This window comes from Poecilia reticulata, chromosome 1 (assembly GCF_904066995.2).
Source record: "Poecilia reticulata chromosome 1, P_reticulata-male-v2, whole genome shotgun sequence".
Classification (NCBI taxonomy): Eukaryota; Metazoa; Chordata; class Actinopteri; order Cyprinodontiformes; family Poeciliidae; genus Poecilia; species Poecilia reticulata.
Window position 1 is genome coordinate 8937586 of NC_088830.1, and position 25323 is coordinate 8962908.

Here is a 25323-nt window from a genome sequence, read left to right on the forward strand (position 1 = left end):
ATTTGTTTTATTGGAGGATTTTCAACAGCTTCGCAGGAACAACTTATTAAGGATTCTGCTTGATGGTAAAACATTTATTTCACTCCCTATCATGCACAATTTAAAAACATGTCATGGATTTATTGGTGATTCTGTCTAAACACTAGTTTGAACTAATTTGAATTGTTTTAAAACAGATGCTGTTAATTACCTTGCCATAAAGGAGACAAAATCTTGTTTCCAAAAATTATTGTGAATTAGCAATTTTTTCCCAAGAAAAAATAAATAAAGGAACACAAAGTTTGAACTCAAATTCACACGTCTACACTTTAGTTATATTTTTACATTGCATTTATTCAGTGCAGCACTTTTGTCAATGAAAGGCCATTTTGAAAATTACATCAAGTCACGTCTCACTACGTTGCTTTCAGTAGGTGGCGCCCTCTCGTTGCACGAACCAAGTTTTCAGAAAGGCTGGGGGAATAAAAAAAGTTTTGTCAGCACATTTTGCTCCCGTGCTCATCAGAGTCAGCCGTAATTATTTGTAAAAGTTAAGAGAACTCGGCTTCCTATTTTGTGTTTTGTGCACTGCATTCCTTAACATATTTACGTTTAGGTGTTTCACAACATGGAAGTCTAATAATGAGAATGCTAACATTCTCATTATTAGAAATTTGAATGAGGAAAACCGAATAACAAGCTGTGTCAGAGCTGTTGAGTTTAACGGGGGTCTTATTTTTTTGTTTGCTGAAGATGGTGTGAAAACATAACTTCCTGTGAGAAACCATGTCATTTCAAAAGAATGTCTGGGCACGACGTTTTCTAAAAAGTAGTCACAATGGAAACTTTTTATTTGTGTGTGAGAGCAGTGGGTGGGTGATGGTACAGGGGCGTTTCAAGAAATTGGGGTTTGCGCAATATGTGGTTGAAAAGAAAAGAGGCATTAGATGTAAAAGTAATATTCATATTTTGTCACAAATGTAGTAATTATTAATCATGAATTTTTCTTTTTATATAATTTTGTGATAAAAACACTTCTCTCTACCAGCTTTTCAAATTTAGACACCAATTAGCTTTTCACCCATTATTCTGGGATAGCAGCGTTTCGGTACAGCTCCCACATTCTTGCCCATTTTCTTTTTTCTCTCTGGCTGTTAGACTTTATTTTATTTAGGGGTGAAAAGAGTTGAACACTTTTCAGAAAAAAAACAAACTTTTATTTTCACCTTACTAATTCAAGCTGAAGCCTGTACAAAAATATGAAACCGGTTTATCAAAGCTCAAAGGCAATTTATTTAACTTACAGAATGGATTAAAACTTGAATGATTCTTAAAATTTTTTAATGTATTTTACAGACTTTACCAACACAATACTACTGATAAAAACATGTACAAAATGATTGTCTTCTGAAAAATATATCCCCATGCAGTAAAAACCTCCCAACTCTTTCATTTTCCAGATGATGGATTAAACAGCACTTTTTGACATGTTCCAGGCTTGTCGGGATGTTGTTTTAAAGCTTAACCCTCCTTTAATCCTCCCCACAAACCGGACTTGATTTTCCTTTGGGGGTCATGATCCTGTGTATTCACACACAAAAAAAAACATCTGCAAGTCCATCACTTTGATGTGATTTTTGTGAATAACATTGTTTTAAAATGCCAGAAGTGTAAATTTAGATTAAAATACATGGTTACGTAATTACGGGTTTGAAAGAGAGAAAGAGAAAAAAAAACAATCACCAAAGTGTTTGTTCTGTAATTTGGCAGTCAAGATTGCTTTGGACACCGGTGCTATTCAGAATGTAAACAGTCTTACAGTCGGAAAGTCGTTTGATGGGTTTATCTTTGCTGATTATTTTGAACGTCTCATAAGGTGGAATGAGCACCTCTTGCTCTCTGTCTCCGAGCTTTGGGTATTTTTTCAAATAAGCCCCGTGGCAGGTTCTAATTTTAAAGCATGTAGTCTCACCAAAGTTTGTCAGAGTTGACAAGTTGGAGGTAGAGGTGAAAGTGCCAAACCGAATCACTTTGCTGACAACGCCAGAGAACGTGGATTTGGTTCTGCGGAAAGTTGTGCGACATTTACTGTCACTGGTTTTGAGGATCTGTATCGCTCTGGTCAGCCAGAAATGAAGAGAATGGAACGGAAAGGTCGAACCGTACTGTGTTCTGTTGGTCCGGACTGCTTCGTTGAACGTCTTATAGACATTTTCTGGTCCTCCTGCTGTGTACGCACAAATTGCTTGCAGGTGATCTTTTGTTAAAGCCTCATCTCCTCTCTTTCTTTCTTTGATTTTCTTCTTTGCGCACTTTTCCGCTGCTTCCCACATTGTTTTGAAGTCCTTCCTCATTTCCTTTTTCAAGTATGTGCCCTTGACCTTTGCTTCCATCTTTGTGGCGCAGGTAGAATACATGTCATCAACTGAATTGTCAACCATGTCCAGGGGGATGGACTGATCATCTTGTGTAATGAAGGTGCCAGAGATCTAGAGGGAAAGAGAGAAAAATTGTAAATCCAAATGAAAAATTGTAAATCCAAAATTGTAAATCCAAACGTGGAAGCAAATATGTATTTGCTTCCACGTTTTTCAGAATATTAACTCAGATGGGGAAAAAAAAATCATCAGGGTAATCACTTCCTAGTTAAGGACCAAGTCTTCATGAACCAAAATAGATACATTTAGCGTAGTTTTAATTATAACATAACCCCTTTGTGGCATTTTGCTGTGAATTTGCCTCAAGCAAAGTTTTCATACCAGTGATGCCTGTTGACGCATATTCTATACATACCATCGATCGCACTGGAAGCTCTTTTCTACCTTCTGCTAGTCATTCTTATGCTCAATTATATCTAAGCTAGCTAATTTCCACCTAAATATGTATTTATTGCATGTGCTATTTTCAAATGAAAAACTACTGAGAATCTGACAAACATGTATTTTTTGATTATTTTTAAATTAGTGATTTAGTATTGAGTTGAAGGCAAAAAAAATGTTGACTAGTGCATTTTCTAAGAGCGCCAAGGTATGAAAGGATTTTATGGTTTCAGGAACCGTAACAGTAAAGATGGGCATTTGTTGTATGAGTCAGTGTTATTGAGGGAAAAATGGATCTTTCATCAAAGAACTGTAATTTCTTGCGAAAACAAAAAAACTGATTGCAAACCCTAAAAATTTACAGCATGGTATGGACATTGGGGCAGTTTCTTTTACATTTTGGACTCTTTCTAGTCCTGATTCCACATGAGTACTTATTAATATATGTTAAAAAATCAAAAGCTACCATTATGTTTTATTTAGTGGTTCAATTACGCTATATTATGTAATTTGTGTTTGTGGGGGTTCTGCCTGTATGCAAAGACAGATATATTGTCAAATTATATATTATTTATATATATATATATATATATATATATATATATATATATATATATATAGATAGATAGATAGATAGATATCATCTTTAATGCAGTGTACATTCTAAAATACTGTGTCGACGTTTTTTGTCCAATATCATCCATTAATACCCAACAGTTTGGTTCTGACTCATTCTTGGCTTTTTGTGATCACTATTTTGACATTTGTCAGTGATTACAGCATCAAGGAGAAGTGCATATGTTACATTCTTGATATCTAGATATAGACTCTGAAATAAATTATATTTTACACTAGAACACCAACCAAACAGAAGCTCCACTTACCTTACGGGCGCATAAAGGAAGCATCCAACCAAGCAGCAAATACAGAGAACCAAAAACCAGCATGTTGGTCTTCATGACTGCAGTCCTGCAAGAATAAGTCCAGACATATAAAAACTGACATATGACTATAAAAACCAAACATACAAACAAAATGTAATTTACCCCTACACCAATCAGAGGTTTCTGAGATGACTAAGGGTTGTAACTCTCTCTCTCTCTCTCTCTGACGTAGTCTTCCAGTTGTCTCATACTAATTGAAGTAAAAACAAAAAAAAAGCATTGTTAGTTTTGGCAACATAAGCGAATAAGTTTGGAATAAGTAATAATATCTTAGTGAGTCTCTAAACCAAACTGTATTTAAAGCTATTGTCATGGGCAAGTAGAAATAAAATGTATATTGCTTTGAGAAACACATCTAATCACATTCATGTGGTCGAAACAAGCAGGAAGTGTCCTTAAAAATATGCAGAAATGACAGGAAGTTTAACAGCATCTCTATGGAGACTATAAACATTACTGGCAAAAGTTGTTACAAAACTTCAGCATGTGTTAAATCAGCAGATTGACAAATCATTTTGTTACAATCAGTAACTATTATTAGTCTCACATACTAAAAGTTAGCTTTAACTTTTTAGTTGATTTAGAAAGCAAAATCTACTATAAAAGCTGGGTGGATTTACTAAGGCTTGCATCTGCCTCGTATGTCTACAAAGTGAAGTTCTGTCCATCTTTATATCCACTCACACCTGAAAATTGTGATAATTTTTGCGCACAACCTAAGAGACGTGTCACACATGCACACATTCGCGACCTTCCCTTAAAGGAAATGAGGTTAATTTGAACAAGAAAGGTGATGCATCTGTGCATCAGCGACTTGCAGCTATAAGCCGACAAACCAAAGTGTTACATTACAAAGGAAACTTTATCATCACTGTCAGTAACCAAACCAAAGTTAAGATGTGCACACGGTGACTCGAGGCGTGAACTAGTCAATTTGAGAATTTCAGTTTGAGAATTTCAGTTCTGCTCTGAGAAATGCGCCGAAGCGACTGAGGAAAAACTGTAACACGGAGGTCCTTTTTCTGACAGGCAGGAAAAGATGCATAGAAAGAATATGATAGTGTGATTTTACAATCCCAGCAGATGGCAGCATTGTTAAGCGATTTTGTTTTCCCTTTTCTACGACGTTCTCAACACATAAACCTCGAGGAGGGGGGAATGCTGTTTGCTTACTTTAAATTGATTTTTAGTTTAGGTTGCAAATACAAATCGATTTCAAGGATAATGTCAGCCCCGTTACGGCGATCCTCTTAATACCGATAGAAGCCTAAGAATAGAATAAAGGAGGGAATAAAAGTTGTTTTTTGTGAAAGAAATGAAAATGTTACATATAGATGTGTGAAGAGGGACTCGGGGTATTTTATCTGAGAAAGAAAACGGTAGAAAGACAAATGTGATGGGACGCAGAGTGAATTTAAAGGCAGGGGACGTTAAAGTTGTGGCGCGCTTGGAGGCGTTGATGAGGAGCAGATATTTGGTTAAGCTGAAGCACACCCTGGAGAGCCAAGTGAGAACAAAACAATATGGCAACGAGCGCAGAGGGAGCAGAGTAAAGAATAGACTTGGTGTGTTTTGAGCATACAAAGAATGTGTATAGAAGTAGTTTGGTGAATTACTTCACCATTCCCAGTTGAGAAAAAAAAGAAAGAAAGAAGAGAGATGAATTCTCCTAAAGGATTCGCGTAGTGTGTGAAGATGTAAGAAGGGGAAAAACCTGGGAAATATTGAAAGAGCAAATGGTGACCGGAGGAAAGAAAAGAAATGCTCAACAGGGAAAAGAGGGTGAAACTTTTGAGAAATGTGATAAGGAACAGGTTGAAAGAATGAAGTAAAAAATAGATGGAAAAAAGCATGATGTAAGGAAATAATATGTAGCAAAGCAGCATCAGAGAAGATGAGAAAAAAGACAGCAAAGTACAAATGGATGTGGAAATACTGTAATACAATCAAACGATAGACAGACAGACAGATACTCCATCTCATTGCGATCTGTACAATCAGAGCCATGTGGAGGAAAAGTAAATGAAGCTGAATGTGAATATTTAGGTCTCTCACTCACCTGATACCAGATAAAATAAAGCAAGTCTTTCATGGACTTGCACAGACTGCATTATTCAGATGAGAGCTGCTTTACCTACCACTGTGCTGGTAGAGTCATGCAGTCAGCTTCTGTTGCTTCTATCTGGAAACTCAACATCCCAACGTTTTGCAAGCCTAACTGCAAACTCTTTATGGTCGTAGTAAACAAATATATACATATATGAAACAATACAAACAGGCAAAAAGAAAGGTCTTTACAGGGATCAAAATCAGGGTTTCACACGCCAAAGTGTAGAATATAACATTATAACATTCATCAGGAATGAATTCATAACTAAAAGCACAGGTTTCTCTTAGACATGGCTGTTCCCCCAAGGTGAAAGGCTGTTCTAGGGAGGATTCATGGGAGAGCACTAGAGGAATTCCAGATATCTTTAACTTGGAAATGCAAAAATATGTTAGTAGATCAACTGTCATTCAACAAATCTGGTCTTCATTGAGGAGTATTTGCTAACGGGAAGCCAAAAGAAGTCCTGTTTAGAGTTTACCGCAAGTCATACTTGGGTCAGAATGAACATAGAAAAGAAGGCGCTTTAGCCTGGCCATTGGGCGACGCAGCCAATGGTGGTAGGAGTTCAACCCATAACAGTGAGGGTGGTTGGTTCAAGTCCCCTCTTCGTCCGTCTCCATCGTTGTGTCCTTGGACAAGACACTTCACCCGCCTGGCATGCGGGTGAAGAAAGACTGGTGTGTCGCCAACTCTAAAAAAAAAAAAGATGAAAATGAAAAGATTTCTTCAGGCGTGAGCCGCTGGTAGAGATACAGCCCAGAAGTGTTGCACCTGTAACCGAAGTGAAACCTGGTTCTACAAAGTATTGATTGACTTTATGAAGTTTGCAGTTGTAAACAGGTCTGAAAATTGCAAACACTCCAAACAGACAATAAAAATGGCACAACAGCTTTTCTAAAGACTTCTTGATGACAACAGAGTTATGTGAGTCTATTAAAGAACACACTCAGAGATGAAAGGCTGGAGCAAAAAAATATTAAGAGAAACATTGTTTGAGACTCATGTTTGGATAACTCTTGATGGAAACTGCAAAAGCAAACTATAAAGTAAAGGTTTCGAAGACCTGGGAATCAGATCCAGTTCATTTGGAGGGAAGGGACGGATATGCTTGGTAACGTAGAAGGTGCAATTCTGAAGTGGGTCACATATTCCCCAACTCTGACTTGAAAACAGTGGATGTGAGTGTGTCTGTGCATGTTTGCACAAAATACAAGTCAAACACCCGTTGACAGAGCCCAGATGCTGTGGCAGGTGAGGAGAGACTGCGCCATGTTCTCTCAAGGTTTTTATTTTTTCACTTTCTGTCTTCTTTGATCTAAGCTTCTTCTCGTCCTCACGATCCCTTCGTGGTTTTGTCAATCTACTTTGTTTTCGCCATACTTTTCTCTTGCTCAAGGTAAACATAAATTGTTTTTAGCGATACTGTGGAATTATTAAAGGCTGAAAAGAAAAGTTTGGTTTTGAAGTGAAGCCGTCTGGAGACGTTTGTGCTTCACCTGCAGCTGACAGCAGTCGGATGAATCTTGGTTTGGAAAACGAGGGGGAATTGAGCGAGTCACTTGTAAAGCTTGGCTCTTCTTTCAAACAGCTCTTGAATTTTTTTCTGTTTTTTTTTTTCACTTACCTGTCACCAGTGCTAACTAGAAACAACCAATCAGAGCCAGGAGGAGGGTCTAAGCACTGTCAATCACAACCCTGTGCTTGATAGCAGAGCCTGTCCTGAACGTTCAGGGTAGTTAGTTTGGCGGATAAACGGTTTTCGTGTAACGGTCGGTTGTTTCACCACCATTAACACATTGAGCAGCGAGTATATGAGATTGACTGACAGCACTAAGACCCTCCTCCTGGCTCTGATTGGTTGTTTTTGATCAGAGGGAGGGGAGAGCATTTCTTCAGATGGCAACGATACCTCAGGGATTGTATGGAAAAGCTCAGTCTTTCCACAGATTATCTGTCTCATACCATACTGTCACAAAATGTTGACACTTTTAAAATAATAATAAAAAAAATGTAATCAAGTTACATACTGCAGCTTTTAAAAACAGTGTTTCATACTCAAGATTACCTTCCTCTCATATTAAAGTTATTTTGAGATCTGAGAAAAGTAATTGCGTCATAAAGATGAAAACGAGAAATCTGTAAGGGAGCAAGCACTTCTTCACAGCTCTGCAACTAAACTAATGTCTCCAACACTACAAAGTGCTGCAAGTAATCAGGCAAAATCATCACCATGACGACCAAGGTGTCAGCACCACCTGGTGTAATTACCAGTGACGAGTTAAAACAAAGCGTTTAGTTAACTTTTAAAAGTTTAGGGCAGTATCAGGTAAAAACAAAAACTTTACAACAAACGTTCTTCACTGCATGGGGTAATACTGTGAGAACAAATCACTAAGTCATATCGATGTCAGGTTTCAAATTTCTCATAAGCGTCAACAAAGATGTTAAATGCACAAAAAACTTAATACATGAAACCCATTAAGACATGAAATACACTCTAACTCCTTCAGACATTTTTTTTATTATATATTTTACATAAATAATAGACGCAAAATGTCCTTAAACATCCCACAGCATCTTGTACAGCGTTTTGTATTCGATGTCCAGTTCGAGGTAAAAGGGTTATAATAAGCTTGGAAGCTTAATGAATTTTAAATCTCTGTCCAATAGTGCCAAACTTGCAATGCTGTTTTGTGCAGATTCAATTTTCCACCTCGACAACCAGCCAGTTAGCATCGTTCCAGTGACAGTTTAGGCAGGTGCCGGTTTTATTTGCTATGTTTTCCAGGCTTTATTCTGCCTAGCTGATTTGTACATGAACACATCCGCCGATTTACCACATAAGCCTCGTTTATTTCGACTTGGAAAACCGTCTCAGAGAAACGCATCAATTTCTATCAAAGCATACTTACTGGGATTCTTATTTCAGTCTTTTTTCCTTTTTATCCCTCTTTGTTTTTACTTTTGCAGTCCTGCTATTTGTGCTTCTACTTTAGTATCAGGCAGCATAGCGTGTCAGTGGCAGCAGTCCCCAGTGTTGTGCTATCACTTTCACTTGCCTGCTGTACTTCAAATGAACTGCTCAGAGGGTAACAGTGGTCGGGAGTCAGGAGTCATACTGAAGGCTTCAAAACTAAAGCTTTGTACATGAATAACTTTGTACATGTTTGTGTGCACAGCTAATTATTCAGAGCAAACTGGCTGAGGATGATTAAGCAGGAGGTGGAAACCGAGTCCCACTGTATGGGATTTGGAACTGTTGAAAATAGATAACACGACGCGCTGCAGTTAAGGGAGCAGACAACATGGACTGTGACTGACAGAGAGAGAGAAAAAATAAAATAGATGAGACACAATCACCTTAAAAAATAGGGATTCTGGAAAGGGAACGCAACGTGTGGAGCAAAAGTGAAACTAATTGATATCATTATGTCACATCGTAACGTTAACAGGGAGGAATTCACCGTAGAGCATATCAACTGCACAAATTTGTTGTTGAATTTCGTACACATTCTAAGAAAATACCATGAACCATTTCTACAGGAAGTGAGGCGGCTCTCTACAATATCTTCCCTTGTGTTGACCAAGTTGTATTCCTGGCCCAACAAAAAGCTTTTTATTGAAAACAAAAGGACAAAAGTTTGTGGAAGACGTACAGAAATTCTCACATTAATAACGTGTGGAAGGAACTAGCCTGACCATTGCCTTCCTATGTTGTTCCACTTGATTCAAGTCTCGCTTCACAGACAATCTGGGCTTTCTCCCATTGACCCAGATTTCTTCGGTAGAGTTTATACCTGGCCAGTCGGTGAATAGAAGAGAAGTTGTGAATGATTACGTTGATTTTCAGCATTGTTTTAGAGTTGCAGTAATTTTATAATACCCATCTAATTAAGTCCCTTCATGTGTAATATAATGTATATGTGTTTTGTACAGGTTTTTCTATACAAAACACCACATCATGACAGAAGGACCCAACCAAGAGTTTGGATAATGATCACTCTTTTTGAGTACTTTCAGTACTTTCAAGACGGAGCAGCGGATCCATCCAGAAGGAGGAGGTTTCTCACCTGAGTACCGGGGTTACAAGCTGGCGACTGCCCCGCTCCCCCGGGACAAGGCCTTGCCGGTTTCATACCCTTTATGCAAAATGGTTATGCAAAAATCAGCAAATCTTTAAGAAACATAACACTGTTTTGAGAATGACTGGTGTAACATCACTCAGGATGAGTTAATTCAGGGAACGAAGGCGTAACTCATTAACGGCCACAAAAATACAAACCAAAGCAAAATTACGATAGTTTTTGGGATGATGTCATTGCAGCTGTATGTGTTTTGATTTTGGGTATAAATTGTAAGTAAGTAAAATGTTTGCTTTAGAAATGTGTTCTCTGGCTGAATTCGGTGCAAACACTACATGAAATAGTGGTGTTGGAATGGTATTCTTGGATTTAAAAAAAAAAAAAAAAAAAGCAGCTATCAACATGATAAAACGTTGTGAATTTAATTTCTTGAATTGGTTTCTTACCAATGTCCATTTACCACATACAATAGGAAAGTAAATATTTTTTAGACAAACAAACCTCACAAAAATTGCTCCATTGTTTTTGTCAAGCTCTGCCTGACTTTTCTGGTTGCAATAAGCAATGCAATTCCCTATGATGCTGTATCGCCTGACAGTTATTAATCAGCAATCCTGCACATATTATTAGCATAAAGCCATATTTCATTTGCAAAGATTTTAACTGATTGTGTAAATAGGCTTTTATGGTTTCCGAAAATAATATATGCATGTGGATGGGGGGCTTACGAGGCACTACTGTTGTGCGTATTGGAGTAAGTGCATGGAAGTGTCTTGTTTTAAAAGGGATGATTTGTAGACCCATAATCATAATTCATCCACCATAAGATTTAAGCAGAGAGACAGAGTCATTTCAAAGACAATTAGAAAGAAAATAGGAATGTGCCCTGCTGCGTGAGTTTATCCTAGTTACTGTGTTATTGTCTCCCTTATGTTGTACATGAACTGCAATATGAGCAAACGCCTGTGTGTGAATGGATGTTGAGTCATGGAAGCTATAACTCACTCCCTTGGTGGTGACTTTCTAGTTTCTAATCATCTGTTTTTAACTTTGAGCAATCTCATGGGACTTGCAAGGAAACGTAAAGCATCAGAGTTTTGCAATTGAGGCGCTTTCCCTCCCTGCCCCCACACAGACTAGTCTAATACTTTGCAATTATTCTGCCAACTGGATGTTCTCTTGTCCTGTGTAGTGAAATCAACTAGTTCCTATAGAAATTACGGTGCCTTATTGGACACAACAACACAGTCAGATGATTCCCAATGCTTTATCTTTTGGTGTTTTTTTCCCCATCTACATGCCTTGAATCATTTACACTTCTCTAAGAACTGGCTTGCCGTTACATAAATGTGTACTACAGCCTTGAATAAATAAATGACAAGCAGAGAGTGTTGAGAGTTAACGGATATCTGCGTGTGTGTTTGCAAGATTCGCTCTGCAGTTTGTCAGGTAGCAGGATGGTGAACATCAATGAGCTACTAACTTTGTCTTGAGTGTGTATACTTCTGTACAAACTCATGTTTATGTGTAGGTGCAAATGTGCGGTCTTTACCTGGGGCATATATGTGACATTGTTGCACAGCACCTTCATGACCAACACTGAGAATGACCTACTTTACAGAGAGGGGAAAAAAATCAGCTAGATGGGGTTTTAGCCAAAGTTGAACAAGCAGCATTCCACGTCTATGCACCACAAATCTAGAACAAACTTTAAGACAAATACTAAAACAGAGTTCTTCTAAATCAAGGCTTACCGCCCACCTGTTTGGAGTTACTTTGATTAGTTGTAAGTGGATTATTGATCAACATATTTGATTTGATGATGTCATTTAACAAAATGTCGTTTTGTCATGATGTACGTTTTGACGATGGATGCAAAAGCAGAAAGGTAGAGACATTGAGTAAATGAAGAATGTTTAATGAAACAAAATGATGGACACGCCTACAAAATGAACGGGAGCACAAGGAGCCAGAGCAGAACAAAAACTATAAATCAGACAAGCCAAACAGTGTCAACAGAAGCAACCCCAACCAGAAAATGTTTCATAAAAACATTTAAACACCATCTTAATTTAAAGTCAAACCTAAAAGATTTTCTATATTAAGATTGTTTGACCCTAATAAATAATTTATTATGGTTTGTGTTATGACTGATGGCTAGAGTGACTGATGCAAAGTCAGCACCTCAATGCAAGTGGCTGGATTTCCTTAAATGCCAAAACAGTCTCTTTCAAAATACAGTTGTTGAAGGGGTACACGAAAATTGTAACTTTTACTCTTACTATTACTTGTATTATTGATTTATTTTTTATGTGATCTTAGTTACAACATAGAAATTTTGCTACAGAAAGATGCTACATAAAGGATAAAAGATGGCAGTAAAAGAAGGAGGCACACAATTTGAGAAAATTGTGTAAACATTGTGTTTCTCTACAGCATGTCCATAGTCATGCTAGCCTCAAACTACGCCACTGTCCCGTCTATGCTTTACTATAGTATAATCACCTGGGGGTTTTAATTAAAGTCTGATTTTTCTGCGTACTTTAGAATCATTCTAATTTTACAGTAATCAATGCAGTGTTACTACATAAAACCTTATCTATAAATCAATGTCTAATAATTTGAAGATAAAAGAATCTAAAAGTGATTTGTAGTAATATATGAAATGACTTGCTCATCAAACAATCCACCAATGATGGTAATTAAATGCTACATGAAAAAATAAATAAACAAAAAAGTTGTGAATGATGAACTCTGTTTAACAGAGAGACACGCTTTTGTAATTAACCAATGAGAAGTGCATTGATGCAGAGGTAAAGAAAGAAGGGATGTGGAAAATGAAATTAGCATGTGAGAGTGTGCATTATGTCTTAAGTGTGTTTGAGAGTCATGCATGGCTTGATGTACTCATCTGGTTTTAAATGGGCAGGTGCATCATTATGTGCTCGAGAAACTTGGTTATAGTTTCTTTCCTCTCCTGGACACAATTCCCTCCAGTCCCTCACTCCCACACATGCAAATCTGGGGCAGAGGAAAGAACTATAATTTTATTACAATATGATGAGCAGTGACTTGTAAATATGCCACAGAGTGAAAAATGAGTCCTGGAGGTGTTCAGGAGCGCACCGCTCGCTAAGAATTGTTGAGGAAATTATGTAAAATGGAAGTTTAAAACAAGCCTGTCAGTATTTTGTTTTTCCGGCTGTAAATGGTAAGCTTGTTTTCTATATACATAAATTCATTGCGAAGCCACTGATCAACTTCTAAAACTCTGCCGATTCCCTTTTCATCAGGTCCACTCTGTATATATTCAATCTTTTTTATGAATAGTCGAGTCAAGCTGAGAGTCGAGGAGAGTAAAAGTTGTTTATGGCAGAGCATCCTGTGGTCTGTTTAGGATGGTATCTGACTACCAACATTAATACCGTTAAAATTAAATGATTTAATGGAATCTTTTATGTTGTTTTGTTTTATTGCATTTATGAAATTACATTGCACCAAATCTTGACATCTTAGTTGAACTCTAGTTCGTTTGCCCAGAAACTCCATTTTTTGGAGGGACGCATCAACGTGCAAACAAACTTTGATCCGCTTTCAAACCTGCGTATTGGTTCAGTTCAAGTGAACTCTGGTGCAGTTCAAATGCATATGCGAATGCTAAGCAGAGCGGAACCCGCTCCAAAAGCTGGAAGTGGACTGAAGAGCAGGGCATTCTGGGTAAATGCATCCAAAAGAAATGCATGTGTCTAGTGCTATTTGTATTAATGGCAACTGGTCTTTTAAAAGTAAAGATAATTTTATTTATATAGCACATTATCAGCAACAAGGCAATACAAAGTGCTTTACAGGATTTAAAAGGAAACACAAACAAAATAACAAACCAAAAGAAAGAGCAAAAGAAGAAAAAGCTAATAATACTGATCCAAAGTGAATAAACTAGATACTCCTATTCAGGGATGGTAGATAAGTATAAGTAAATATTCTCTGGTCTCATTCCTTTTCTGGTTTGGAAGAATAGGAAGACAAAAAACTACAACCGTTAAAATATAATGCTGCTCTGTCTTTGTCTACAATTCGTGAAGGAGGAAGCCGCGCTCAGTGTCTTCTTCGGAGGTTTCCGTGTCGTTTTCTTTTGTGTTTCTTGGTGCAGCGCCGTCACACGCGAGGAGGTGAACATGTTCTTCAAAGGGTTTGGATCACTGAACACAGCCCAGTATGAAATAGAACCGCACCAGCTGAAAATGTAATAAATGTTGCAATTTTTTATCCCTAATCGGACTTAGTCTACCGGAAAGTATTGGGTATAAAATTATCCTAAAATAACATCTCTTTAAAAATCAATGTTCTTCTTTCATTTTTGCTGTAAAATGCCAAGGTTATGACTATTCAATTTTTGGTTTTATTTATTTGATTTTAGGTGGAGGCGGTCAAAGAAATGGGTCTGTGATACCCTTGGATACAGAGGATTGTAGTCTTCACAAATCCTCTGTAACAACTTCGCTCTTCATCAAATAGTGGAATAGTTCTCTTCTTGGTGCTCCTCCAGGAGAACATGGACACAGACTCACTTCCCTTTGATGCTGAAGAATTTTCCAGAATGCCTCAGGTGCCCTGGGTGGCATGCAACACAACCATGACACTACAAATGCCGACATAAGCTGACAAAAATGGCTCGATGTGTTCAAGTTCAGCTTCAACTTTAATGCAAATGGTGCCAACATGAACAGAAATGTACAAATACAGGCTTTGTTCAAGATCCCCTTTAGGAGTGTATGAGCAGCTGAATGCAAAATATATATATTTATATTTTAAAGTTTTATTTACCTCATGCGTCTTTTCTGCTGTTTAAGAAGAAAAGAGACACTCCATGCATTACAGCATGGGCCCATGACAATATTTGCATTTTGTAAGAGCCAAGCATCTGGGCTTTGTGCATACGCAGAGCTTCTATTTTTAACCGTCGGCTTATTATGAGCCTGGGGTCTCCACTTGTGTTGCTTTATCAGAAATTAAAAAGGTGGGAAACCATTGGATGTGAACGTACCCACATGCACAGGTGCCAGCGTGAAAAACAGCTTTTTCTGCAGTGTTATTACTCATGCCTGACTTAATATACGTTGTCCTCTAAGTCAGCAGGGTGCACAGTATAGGTGTACATCTCGACGTGGGTGGGTGTGCTCATATGTGGAAAAGTACTAATACAAGCTGTTCTACACATCTTCAGTATGCTAATCCTTTTGTATCTGCACGAGGGCTTGTGTGTGTGTGTGTGTGCATGCGTGTGTTTCACGGTGGTCTACTTGACCTCCTCTCCACCTCTTTCCTAGTCCTTCTGCCTTCAATACCATCAGCATACTTCACGCTGCTGCTGCCTGCCCACACACTGGTGCTTATACAGGAAACAAGGCACGCACACAACAATGCACCGACAACGAAGGGCAGCTTCTCCCCACCGAACACATTACCCTCGGTGATCCGACGATATTTAGACCAACTGCTGGAATGACTGCTGTCTACCTGATCACCCACAAGCAGGAGCGAGGTATAAAGACGGAGACAGCACAGGTGGACAGCGAGGAACGTGAAAGAGAGAGAAGAAAAAAAGGACTGGCCAATGTGCTGTGAGCAGAAGAAAACGGGGTAAAGAATGAATGTGCAGTGTCTAAAAATTTTATTCTAAAATTGTAGAATTTTGTCACCTGTGACAATTTGAGAATTCTTATTGCATTTGCGTGTGGGCATTGAAAACTGGAGATTTAGAGTGTAGTCTGAGACTTGACCATTGTTAGGTACTAATTTTTGGTTCAAATGCATTTTACTTATTTGATTCTTACAAACCCAACTTCTCCAATACATTGAGTTGTAAGGGAGAAATAGCGAACACGGACTTGCTTTGACAAGATTCCCAGTCGACATCGTCTTGTGTTTTATTAACTTTATTCTCTAATGTGGTATTTAAAAGTGGTCCAACTTATTTTCCTGTCCACACAAATTAATCTCTTAGCGCCATGTTTAATTCCTAAAATCAAGTTGTAATTGTTTTGAAGGATTGTGATTGGTCGACATTTTAGCTGTGCCCTACACTGCTCCCTATGGATTTGGCCTGTTAAACAACGCTCAGAGGTGTAATTCAGTGGGTTTGTGTGGAAGAACTATTTTACTTAGAACAGATCAATGAGTGGATGTGCCAAAACTTTCTCCAGCTGAACAGAAACAAAATTGAAGTTATTATCTTTGGACCTAAAGAGAAGCGAACTAGAATCAATGCACAGCTTCAGTTATTACAACTGAAAACCAGAGATCAGGCATGAAACCTGGGAGTAGTGATGGACTCTGACCTGAACCTTCAGAGCCACATTAAGACAGTCACAAAGTCGGCCTTCTATCACCTGAAGAACATCTCCAGGATTAGAGGACTTATGTCTCAGCACGATCTAGAGAAACTCATCCAAGACGCTGTTGCATTGATTATTGCAACAGCGTCTTCACAGGTCTGACTAATAAATCAATCAAACAGCTGCAGCTGATCCAGAATGCTGCTGCTCGCATTCTGACTAAAACCATAGAGCACATAACACCAGTTTTAAAGCCCCTACACTGGCTCCCTGTAGCTCAAAGAATAGACTTTAAAATACTGTTAGTTTATAAATCACTGAACGGTTTAGCACCACAATACATTAAAGATCTGTTATTACTGTACCAACCGTCTAGACCCATCAGATCTTCTGGTTCTGGTCTGCTCTGCATCCCCAGAACCAGAACCAAACAAGGAGAAGCAGCATTCAGTTTCTATGCACCACAGATTTGGAACAAACTTCCAGAAAACTGTAAAACAGCTGAAACACTGGGTGCCTTTAAATCTCAACTTAAAACCCACCTGTTTAGAGTTGCTTATGGCTAAATTAGGGTTAGAGTGCGGGTTTTGATGACTTTGATGTTTTTATATTTACTTTTTATCTATTTGTTAATTTCTTTTGATTTCTCTTTCTCACTGTTTACGTTTTAACTAAAGTTCTACGAGGTTGGAGTCCTTGTCAAACGGTGTTTTTGACTAAAGTCCCAGAGGGTTAGAGTCCCAGTTAAACGACGTTTAACTGAAGTCCTAAAAGGGGTGCGGGTTTTAATGTTTTTATCTTTTTTAATCTTTTTTTTTTCTAAATTTTTCTCACTGTTTATTCAATGTCACATGCTGTTTTTATTTTAATTATTTAAAGCACTTTGAAATGCCTTGCTGCTGAAATGTGCTACATAAATAAAATGTGATTGATTGATTGATTTACTAACCAATCCTGTGTGTATACATTTTTTAAAGCAATGTGGTATAGATATATTTGTTTTTATCTAAACCCAGCTATGTGTGTAAAATGCCTAAGTTAAACCTCAGAAATGTTAATGTGGTTTTACAAGTGTCTTATTGTGGATATTGTCACAATTTTGCACCCAACAGTATTTCAATTTCACTTATATACCTGAAGTTAAAATCCGTTGAGTCTGTCCACAGTTCAGTTATGAACCTTATATGAGAGAAGTACATGGAACAGAGGTTCCATCTAGACATCAGGTATTAATGTACTAATTATTAAGACCAGTCGTACTCTTAATAATTTTGTTTGACAGAAGATAATTCTTTTTCTTGTTTTGAAAGAAATATACAGCTACATTAGCCCGGTAAAAAAAACAGCCCCTTGTTCTACGCTTCACTTCGTGATACAAGCGGCAGGATGAGAGAGACTGTCGTCTAGGGTTGCAACCTTTCAGAAATCAAAATAAGGGACGCCCACCACGGAGCGTGTCGCCCGACTCTCACGGGGTGGAATGTCCACTGCACCGATAAGACATTATTGTATGGCAGTGTTTTGTGTCTTTAAAAAGTGATCCATAGAGCAATCGGTCATGCATAGAGGTCAGTTAGAGTACCCCAAAACTATACTCCAATCAGAGTGGAATACTTTGAATACGTTTAATTAAGCAAGTGTAAAAAGTATTTGGTAAACCACTGAGTAACTGATCATAACACCTGATTTAATATTCAAAATGTGTTCTCAGACAACTAAAAGTATCAAAGTTATGTGAACATTCTGATATTTTACAGAGTATTACTAAAATATTTATACAAGTGAGGAGTAAGGTTTGGAGGCTGGTTCTAGACCAGATTTACCACAGGGGCCAGGGTAATCAGTGTTTTTCCATGGCAATACTTGAAAAAGAATTAAACAAAACAAAACAAAAAAAAACAGAGCAATATTTCATCATTTGATGTAATAAGAGAGCCAAAGAGCCACCTGTGTCTCCAGAGATTCAGTTCGCAGATCCCTGGTAGATGGAAAGTGTGATCCTATCTCCATACAGCAGCTAAAAGTTCAGCACTATAATTTTTTATTCATTGTTAAAGTAAAATTGTGAAGGTAAATAAAATCCACTGAGTATCAACATAAGACATTTATTTAGTATAACATTTGGTTCGCCTTTGGCCCCCGTCTAGAACCGCCCCTGGGCTGCAGGTCTGGGTCTAGTGCATGAATGACCACTGAACAATGAATTCATTTCAAAATAAAACATACAGAAAGCCCTAACAAACCTTTTAAAGTAGGAAGTATTTATGTATTTACTGTTAATCTAATGTATGATTTGTTCTTTAAATGATCATTTGTATTATTTTGGCTGATATTATTATACATTAAATAAGCAATTAACCAAACCAATATACTCTACTAAAAGCACAATAAGAAACTTAGTCATAGCAAAATGTTACCATATCAGGGTCTGCTGTGTTCCTCTCCTGATCTATTCTGTCTGGTATCGCATTGCGCCACGATGGACACTTTTTTTTTAATTCCCTGTGTTCATCCTCACTAATATTATTCAGCCTGGAATTTGCGTTTTCCTTCTATCTTTACGAGAGGTTTTGCTTCTAAGGACGGTGGAGTATCGGGTCGAGGATGTTTCAAAAAGATCCGGGTCGACAGCACCTCACTGCGGCTGCGTAGTGTCCGTCTCTAGGCAGCCGGGACCATAGACATAATTTAAGGGTAGACCCCGGACTGGCTGCTCCGGCGCAGGAAATACGGCGGCCATCTTGGAGCGGTACTCCCTCCTACTTTGCTAAAGCAAAACAACAGAAAATGCTTCAGCACTGAGGGGTATTGTTGTTCGGATCTATGGATTATTGATGTGAGGGCTCCACAGACAACATTTCACAAGTTAGATGAACATATTATTGTGTATATATTGTGATTGGAATATTACTTTACTGTATTTCTGTCCACCAGCGAGATACCAGCTAATATTAGCTACAGTGCTTGGTGTAATACGGGGTTCAGCCCCGCTATGAAGGCTAACTGAGATTCTGTAAATCTAAAGAAATTTTTTATTCTCCAACATTGACTTAGATTATCTGACACAAGAGCCTATATTAGAAATATATATATATATATATATATATATATATATATACACTGTGTGCTTTGTAATATGCTCATCATACATCAATATCAGAATATTCCATTCCTATTCTATTGTTATAGCCACTAAGCATATTTAAATATGCTGAATAATGTATTAAAAACATACTTAAATAATACAATTGTTTGTAAATGTAGCTTTGATAGATTTTTGAATATAGTATTTGGTAACAAGAAAGCGTGTAATGATCGATTAAATGAGCTGATAGCGTTATGTGTTTAGCAGCACAATGACGTGAGTGGAGTGGAGTACCGCTCCAAGATGGCCGCCCTAAATCTCATCAGCGACAATAGGCGAGAGCGGTCCATGAGACGTTATTACTATTATTTTTAACCTAGCAGTTTTTGCTGTGCAGGCACCAGCACCTCTCCTGACCCCACTATGGACAATGGTGTAAAAAAATAGATTGATGGATCATCCCAGGTCTTTTGTCAAGCTCAGTCATTTGGGAGAAGAGTTTCAGACCAGTTTTAGTTTCCAGTGAGAGTTGGACTCCGCGAAGGCTGCCCTTTGTCACCGATTCTGTTCATTACTTTCATGGACAGAATTTCTAGGTGCAGCCGAGGTGTTGAGGGGATCCGTTTTGGTGGCCTTAGGATCGCATCTCTGCTTTTTGCGGATGATGTGATCCTGTTGGCTTCATCAGATTGTGATCTGCAGCTCTCGCTGGAGCGGTTCGCGGCCGAGTATGAAGCGCCCGGGATGAGGCTCAGTGCCTCCAAATCTGGTGCCATGATCTTGAGCCGGAAAAGGGTAAAGTGCCTTCTCCGCGTCAGGGGGGTCGTCCTGCCTCAATTGGAGGAGTTTAAGTATCTGAGAATCTTGTTCACGAATGAGGGACAAAGGGAGTGGGAGATTGACAGGCGGATTGGCGCAGCGTCTGCCATAAAGCGGGCGCTGGTCCATCGTGGAGAAGAGAGAGCTGAGTCAAAAGGCGAAGCTCTCGATTTACCGGTCGATCTACGTTCTCTCCCTCATCTATGGTCATGAGCTTTGGGTCATGACCGAAAGAACGAGATCACGGATACAAGCGGCCGAAATGGGTTTCCTCTGCAGGGTGACTGGGCCTCTCCCTTAGAGATAGGGTGAGAAGCTCGGACATCCGGGAGGGACTCAAGAGTAGAGCTGCTGCTCCTCCACGTCGAGAGGAGCCAGTTGAGGTGGCTCGGGCATCTGGTACGGATGCCTCCTTGACGCCTCCCTGGTGAGGTGTTCCGGGCACTTCCCACAGGGAGGAGGCCTCGGGGAAGACCCAGGACACGCTAGAGGGACTATGTCTCTCGGCTGGCCTGGGAACGCCTTGGGGTTCCCCCTGAGAGGCTGGAAGAAGTGGCTGGGGAGAGGGAAGTCTGGGCCTCCCTTCTGAAGCTGCTGCCCCCGCGACCCAACCCTGGATGAAGTGGACGGACGGACGGAGGGACGGGCGGACGGACGGATTTCAGACCCATCAACCTGGAAGTTCAGAAGGCTTCATTGATATCCAGCCTGTAAGTCAACATTCATCTCTGAATAATGCTCATATTGTTTAAATAAGTGCATCACATTCAATAGTGAGGTTTTGTGTTAAACTAGAATCAGTCTTAAATTAGTTTTTGAGAATGTAGCCCTTTACCTTTAAATTCACCAAAGGCCTGTTTTTGTGTCTTCTCTCTTGTTCTCAACAAATATCTTTTGTATGGCCAAGAAGAGAAAGGAGCAGCCATCTTCTCAACAACATGAATTCTCTCCCTTAAGGTATTGAAGCTCAAGAGATGTTTTCTAAACTGTTTTTAACATTTTAACACAAGCTTATGTTTGCCAGACAGACAAGATGATTTAACCCTGAAGCTGCTGCCAGTACTTCTCCCTGCTCCACCTTACTCATTTGGGAGAAGAGTTTCAGACCCATCAACCTGGAAGTTCAGATGGTTTCATTGATATCCAGCCTGTAAGTCAGCCTTCATCTCTGAATATTGCTCCAATTGTTTGCTGTTTAAATAAGTGCATCACTAATGGCCTGTTTTTTCTGTCTCCTCTCTCCATCAAGTTGGAACAAACCTGGTGGCACATCTACGAAATGCGACAACCCGTATGTCTTCATGCATGGAGACAGGCAAAAATGCTAAAGTGTCATTAAAAATGATCCTTGTTTAATGGCTGAAAGTTTTACTTGTAGTTTGCTTTAAAACAGACTTTTTACATGAAATGTTTTCTAGTGTGTAGTAACAGATACTTCTGGAGTTGTAACCAAATGAGTTGAAGTGATTTAACTATATAGTTTTGAAACAACTTACTTATGTTTTGTAACTTTTGTAAATGAAATCTGCTGGCTCTATATATGTATCACGTGGAAATAAAAGAGGCTTTAAATTCAGATTGTTTTTAATCCTGTTTTTATATAGTGAAATTTAATTTTTTAATTTTTTTATACCCACTATAGTGGTATAATAACCCTTATGTTGGGTTATGAGTTTCAACCCAATTTTGGGTCAATTTAACCAAGTCAATTTAACCCAACCTTTAGTTAGTTGCCATAACCCAACTAACATGGGTTATGGCACTGAGGTGCTGGGTCAATCCCTCAATCCAACCCAGTTGAGTTGAAACAACCCAGCGTTGGGTTGGTCCATATTTGACCCAGCGCTGGGTTACGAATTAGGTTATTTTTAACCCAGCAGTTTTTGCTGTGTAGGCACCAGCACCTCTCCTGACCCCACTATGGACAATGGTGTAAAAAAATGGATCGATGGATCATCCCAGGTCTTTTGTCAAGCTCACAACCTCTCCAGTATTTAAGCACCTCATTGTTAGTCGTTAGTTGCTTGTTTCTCGTTTCTCCCTGGTTTCCTTGTGATCTTCCTGTGTCTCCAGTTTGTCTTTGTTTTGCATATTTTTTGTTCCCTGAATTTTTTTCATTTTTGTAAGTTTGGTTACTCGTTTTTTCATGAAATATTCTTAAATTAACTATGTCTCTCACCTGGTGCACTTGGGTCCATTTATAATACAGCAGGGTTTCCCCCAGAAAACTTGCTAAGGTGGTCGGGGCACTGAGGTGGTCCACTGGCGGTCCACCATGTTTTTGTATTAAAGATGCTAAGTAGACAGGAAAAATAAAAATATTACTGGGTAATTATATGCTGCGGGAAAACAGCATCAGTGAAAAGCTATTTAAATCCACAACTAGTCTTAAAAACAACTCATCAAAAAAATACAATTAAAATGAATATCAATTATTTGCACTTCTGTTTAATCCAAAATAAGTCAGTGGCTCCATAAGGCCCCCAGGGGCCCCAAAATGCTGATATTTTAACACTGACCACACATATATAAACGTAGCATTTGTTCATTGAGATTATCAATGCCACTAAATCTGATTTAATGGTTTCAGCATACATAAATTGTTTAACATTTAAATGTAATATTTTAAGGAGCTGGCAAGTTTAATTTGTAAAAGCTCAAATAACAATACTCATAGTTAGATTGGTTTGTTACCAGTGGCGGAGCTAGACTTTTAAAGTTGGGGGGGCCAGGACTACCTCTGGGGGGGCAAAATTTTAAATGTGTGTGTACACATATATATAATTTTAAAAAATAACCAAACTGAATATTTGGTTAGTTTTTAAGCCCCTCTGTCATTTGACATGTTATAATTAACACCTTTGACTGGCGCATAGAGACATGATAGACTTTATGCAGAGTTCATCACAGAGGAAACTAAAATCAATCAAATAAAAGATCCTTTCTGAATATCATCTCATGGACACTGAACTAAATGCGTCTTTCTGACCGGGAGCTGACAGCGTGTTGAAGAGTTATGGACACCTTGGTTAGGAAGCTTTGATTGGACAGGTCATTTGACGGGTAACAATATTTCGGGTCGGACCAGAATTATTTGCCTGATGGTGGTTCGGGCTTCTAATGAGTTTACATTTAATGAGTTTGGAGCACATAGAGAAAAGCTAGAGAATGTGATCTACTTATTGTAGTTTAAGTAGAGGAATAACAGCTGACTGTTGAGAGAGGAAAGAAATTAAAGTGCAGATCCGTTAGGCAGAAACAAGCGCAGTGCGCTGGGCAATAAATGCGCATAAATGCTCCACCGTTACGCTCCAACTAATCACACATGAGATGACAAACGCCAAATATACAATATATAGTTACACTGCTTACGTTAATGGTGTTTTAAAAACAAAACCAGTAAAAACTTAACCTAGTTAATATGTCAGATTCCCTCCTCACCTCGTCTTGATAAGAACAGAGAGCAGTTCGCTGGTTTCTGTCCAGACTGTGATGAAGCGCAGCTGACCACTTGGTGCTCAGACAGTTTCAACTTTACGCACAGAGAACATCGTGGAGCTCATTATTAATCATACTAAGAACAATATCTGTCAGAGAATCACCTCTGATCTGGACGCTTTAACGGACCAGAGACTTTGGAGCGTCCAGCAGCTGATCCGCTTCTGCTGGGTTTTTCTCCCGCTGAGGGATCAGGAAACGATCAGAGTTCTGCCGTCTTCTAATCACGTCATTTCGTGAAATGTTACCTGATTTCAAAAACGTTCTAGCAGAGAAATAATAAATGTTTCGTTTGATGACTACAAATTGGAAATAAAATTATTTTTTTCTTTGACGGACAACGAAAAAAACTGTAGCGCCACCTCTGCTCCAAACTAGAACATTGTCGGCCCCTCTTTGGTTTTTTTCTCTTTTTTGCGGAGGATCAATAAATAACTTATTGGTGTTTTACAACCACCAGGTATGAAGTGCTTTAGCCTTTGAGTTGCACCACAGCGCAGCACAACTGAAACACCCAGGAGAAGAATATCAGCTTGTTATGAGTATAAAGGAGGCTGGTATCGCGCCTGATAAAAATCTATTTATTTATGTCATCACATGGACTTATATAAAGTTTTATACATTTTCTTTTGATATATTTATTATTGTTTTTCTTCTTTAGATATTAGGTTGGCTTAGAATGATTCCAAATAATGTACAAGAATGACCTGGTGCTGTTACATGTCAATCATCTGGGGGGGCCACTAGGGGGGCCAATCAGATGACAGGGGGGGCACTGGCCCCCCCTCTGGCTCCGCCACTGTTTGTTACCATAGCAACAATCTGATTCTGTGAGTTTAATCTTTGAGTTTGAGCTGTTTGTTTACAAATACAAATTAGTAAACTGCAATTATAACTGATTGTTTTTAGGTTGACCAATTAAACTTACTCCACTCTCCCAGATTTTACACATGAATCTAACCCAGAAGCTGTTAGAGGCGCTGATGTTTTTAAATGTTGCGTCCTCTGTTGAACCGAAACGGGACGCAATTTGTTCTGTATTTCTATAGATGTCCGATATACACACCTATCACACACATTGTTCCTAAAGCCGTTTTTGCACTGCAAGGAACTGAACGGGTTCAAAGTAGGGCCGACCGTGTTTGCATTAGAACTTCCGACCCGGTTCCACCTGGCTCCTTAACCACAAGAGCTGTGGTTCCAATCGGGCCGGCCAAGCGGGGCTGCGTAGAATCAGCAGCTGATTGGTTTAGAATCAGCCGTTGGTTATTTTGCAGTCAACCGTTGATCGGGTCTAGCTGGCTCTCACTCAACTGTTCTTACTGTATTTTGAAAAGAGTGCTCTTTTTTAATATTTTTTGTTATTTTTAATTTGCGATCTCAATATTCTGCTGTTACCTGGTCCCATGATGAGGTAATGTTTTTCCTCCTCTTACTTCCTGATGATTGAGTACAGAATGAACTAGATCGGTCAACGAGGAAAGGAAAAGTTTTCCGCCGCATCTCTGAGGAAATGGCTTCGGCCGCTACATCGAAACCATTTAGTTTCAAAAATAATGACGTCAGGTACCGCTTCGATGCCGCCCTCAGTTGTAGGCAAACACAACAGGGCTGCAGTACGGGTAGAACCGGACCGAAGCGTGCTGTTCCGT

The 25323-nt window shown here is 38.9% G+C and overlaps 1 protein-coding gene and 1 long non-coding RNA gene across 5 annotated transcripts; one reads left to right on the plus strand and one right to left on the minus strand.

Moving 5' to 3' along the window:
* Window positions 1-1159: 1159 nt before the first annotated feature.
* LOC103469850 (erythroblast NAD(P)(+)--arginine ADP-ribosyltransferase-like) lies at window positions 1160-25321 on the minus strand. Of its 3 annotated transcripts, none has more exons than XM_081604942.1 (5): window positions 25070-25321; window positions 22353-22468; window positions 3851-6543; window positions 3683-3767; window positions 1160-2468 (listed from the first exon to the last, which is right to left on the minus strand). In XM_081604942.1, exons 4-5 carry the CDS (start codon window positions 3755-3757, stop codon window positions 1719-1721), a joined length of 825 nt encoding a protein of 274 aa, XP_081461068.1. In that variant the 5' UTR covers window positions 3758-3767; window positions 3851-6543; window positions 22353-22468; window positions 25070-25321; the 3' UTR covers window positions 1160-1718. The 3 variants fall into 3 exon arrangements, with proteins under 3 accessions (XP_081461068.1, XP_081461058.1, XP_081461053.1); XM_081604932.1 differs by having other exon boundaries at window positions 1161-2468; window positions 3845-3932; window positions 25070-25320; XM_081604927.1 differs by having other exon boundaries at window positions 1161-2468; window positions 3845-6543; window positions 25070-25320.
* LOC145552208 (uncharacterized) lies at window positions 19405-21529 on the plus strand. 2 transcript variants are annotated; one of them, XR_014088209.1, is made up of 3 exons: window positions 19405-21130; window positions 21198-21323; window positions 21423-21529. It is a non-coding gene; the product is annotated as an uncharacterized LOC145552208 (long non-coding RNA). The 2 variants fall into 2 exon arrangements; XR_014088241.1 differs by having other exon boundaries at window positions 21202-21323.
* Window positions 25322-25323: the final 2 nt, after the last annotated feature.

Coding starts and splice junctions, on each gene's coding strand:
- LOC103469850 (XM_081604942.1), bottom strand. CDS start 3,757: ATGAAGACCAACATGCTGGTTTTTGGTTCTCTGTATTTGCTGCTTGGT. Junction 2,469..3,682: donor TTCCTTTATGCGCCCGTAAG/GTAAGTGGAGCT, acceptor CTTTCCCTCTAG/ATCTCTGGCACCTTCATTAC.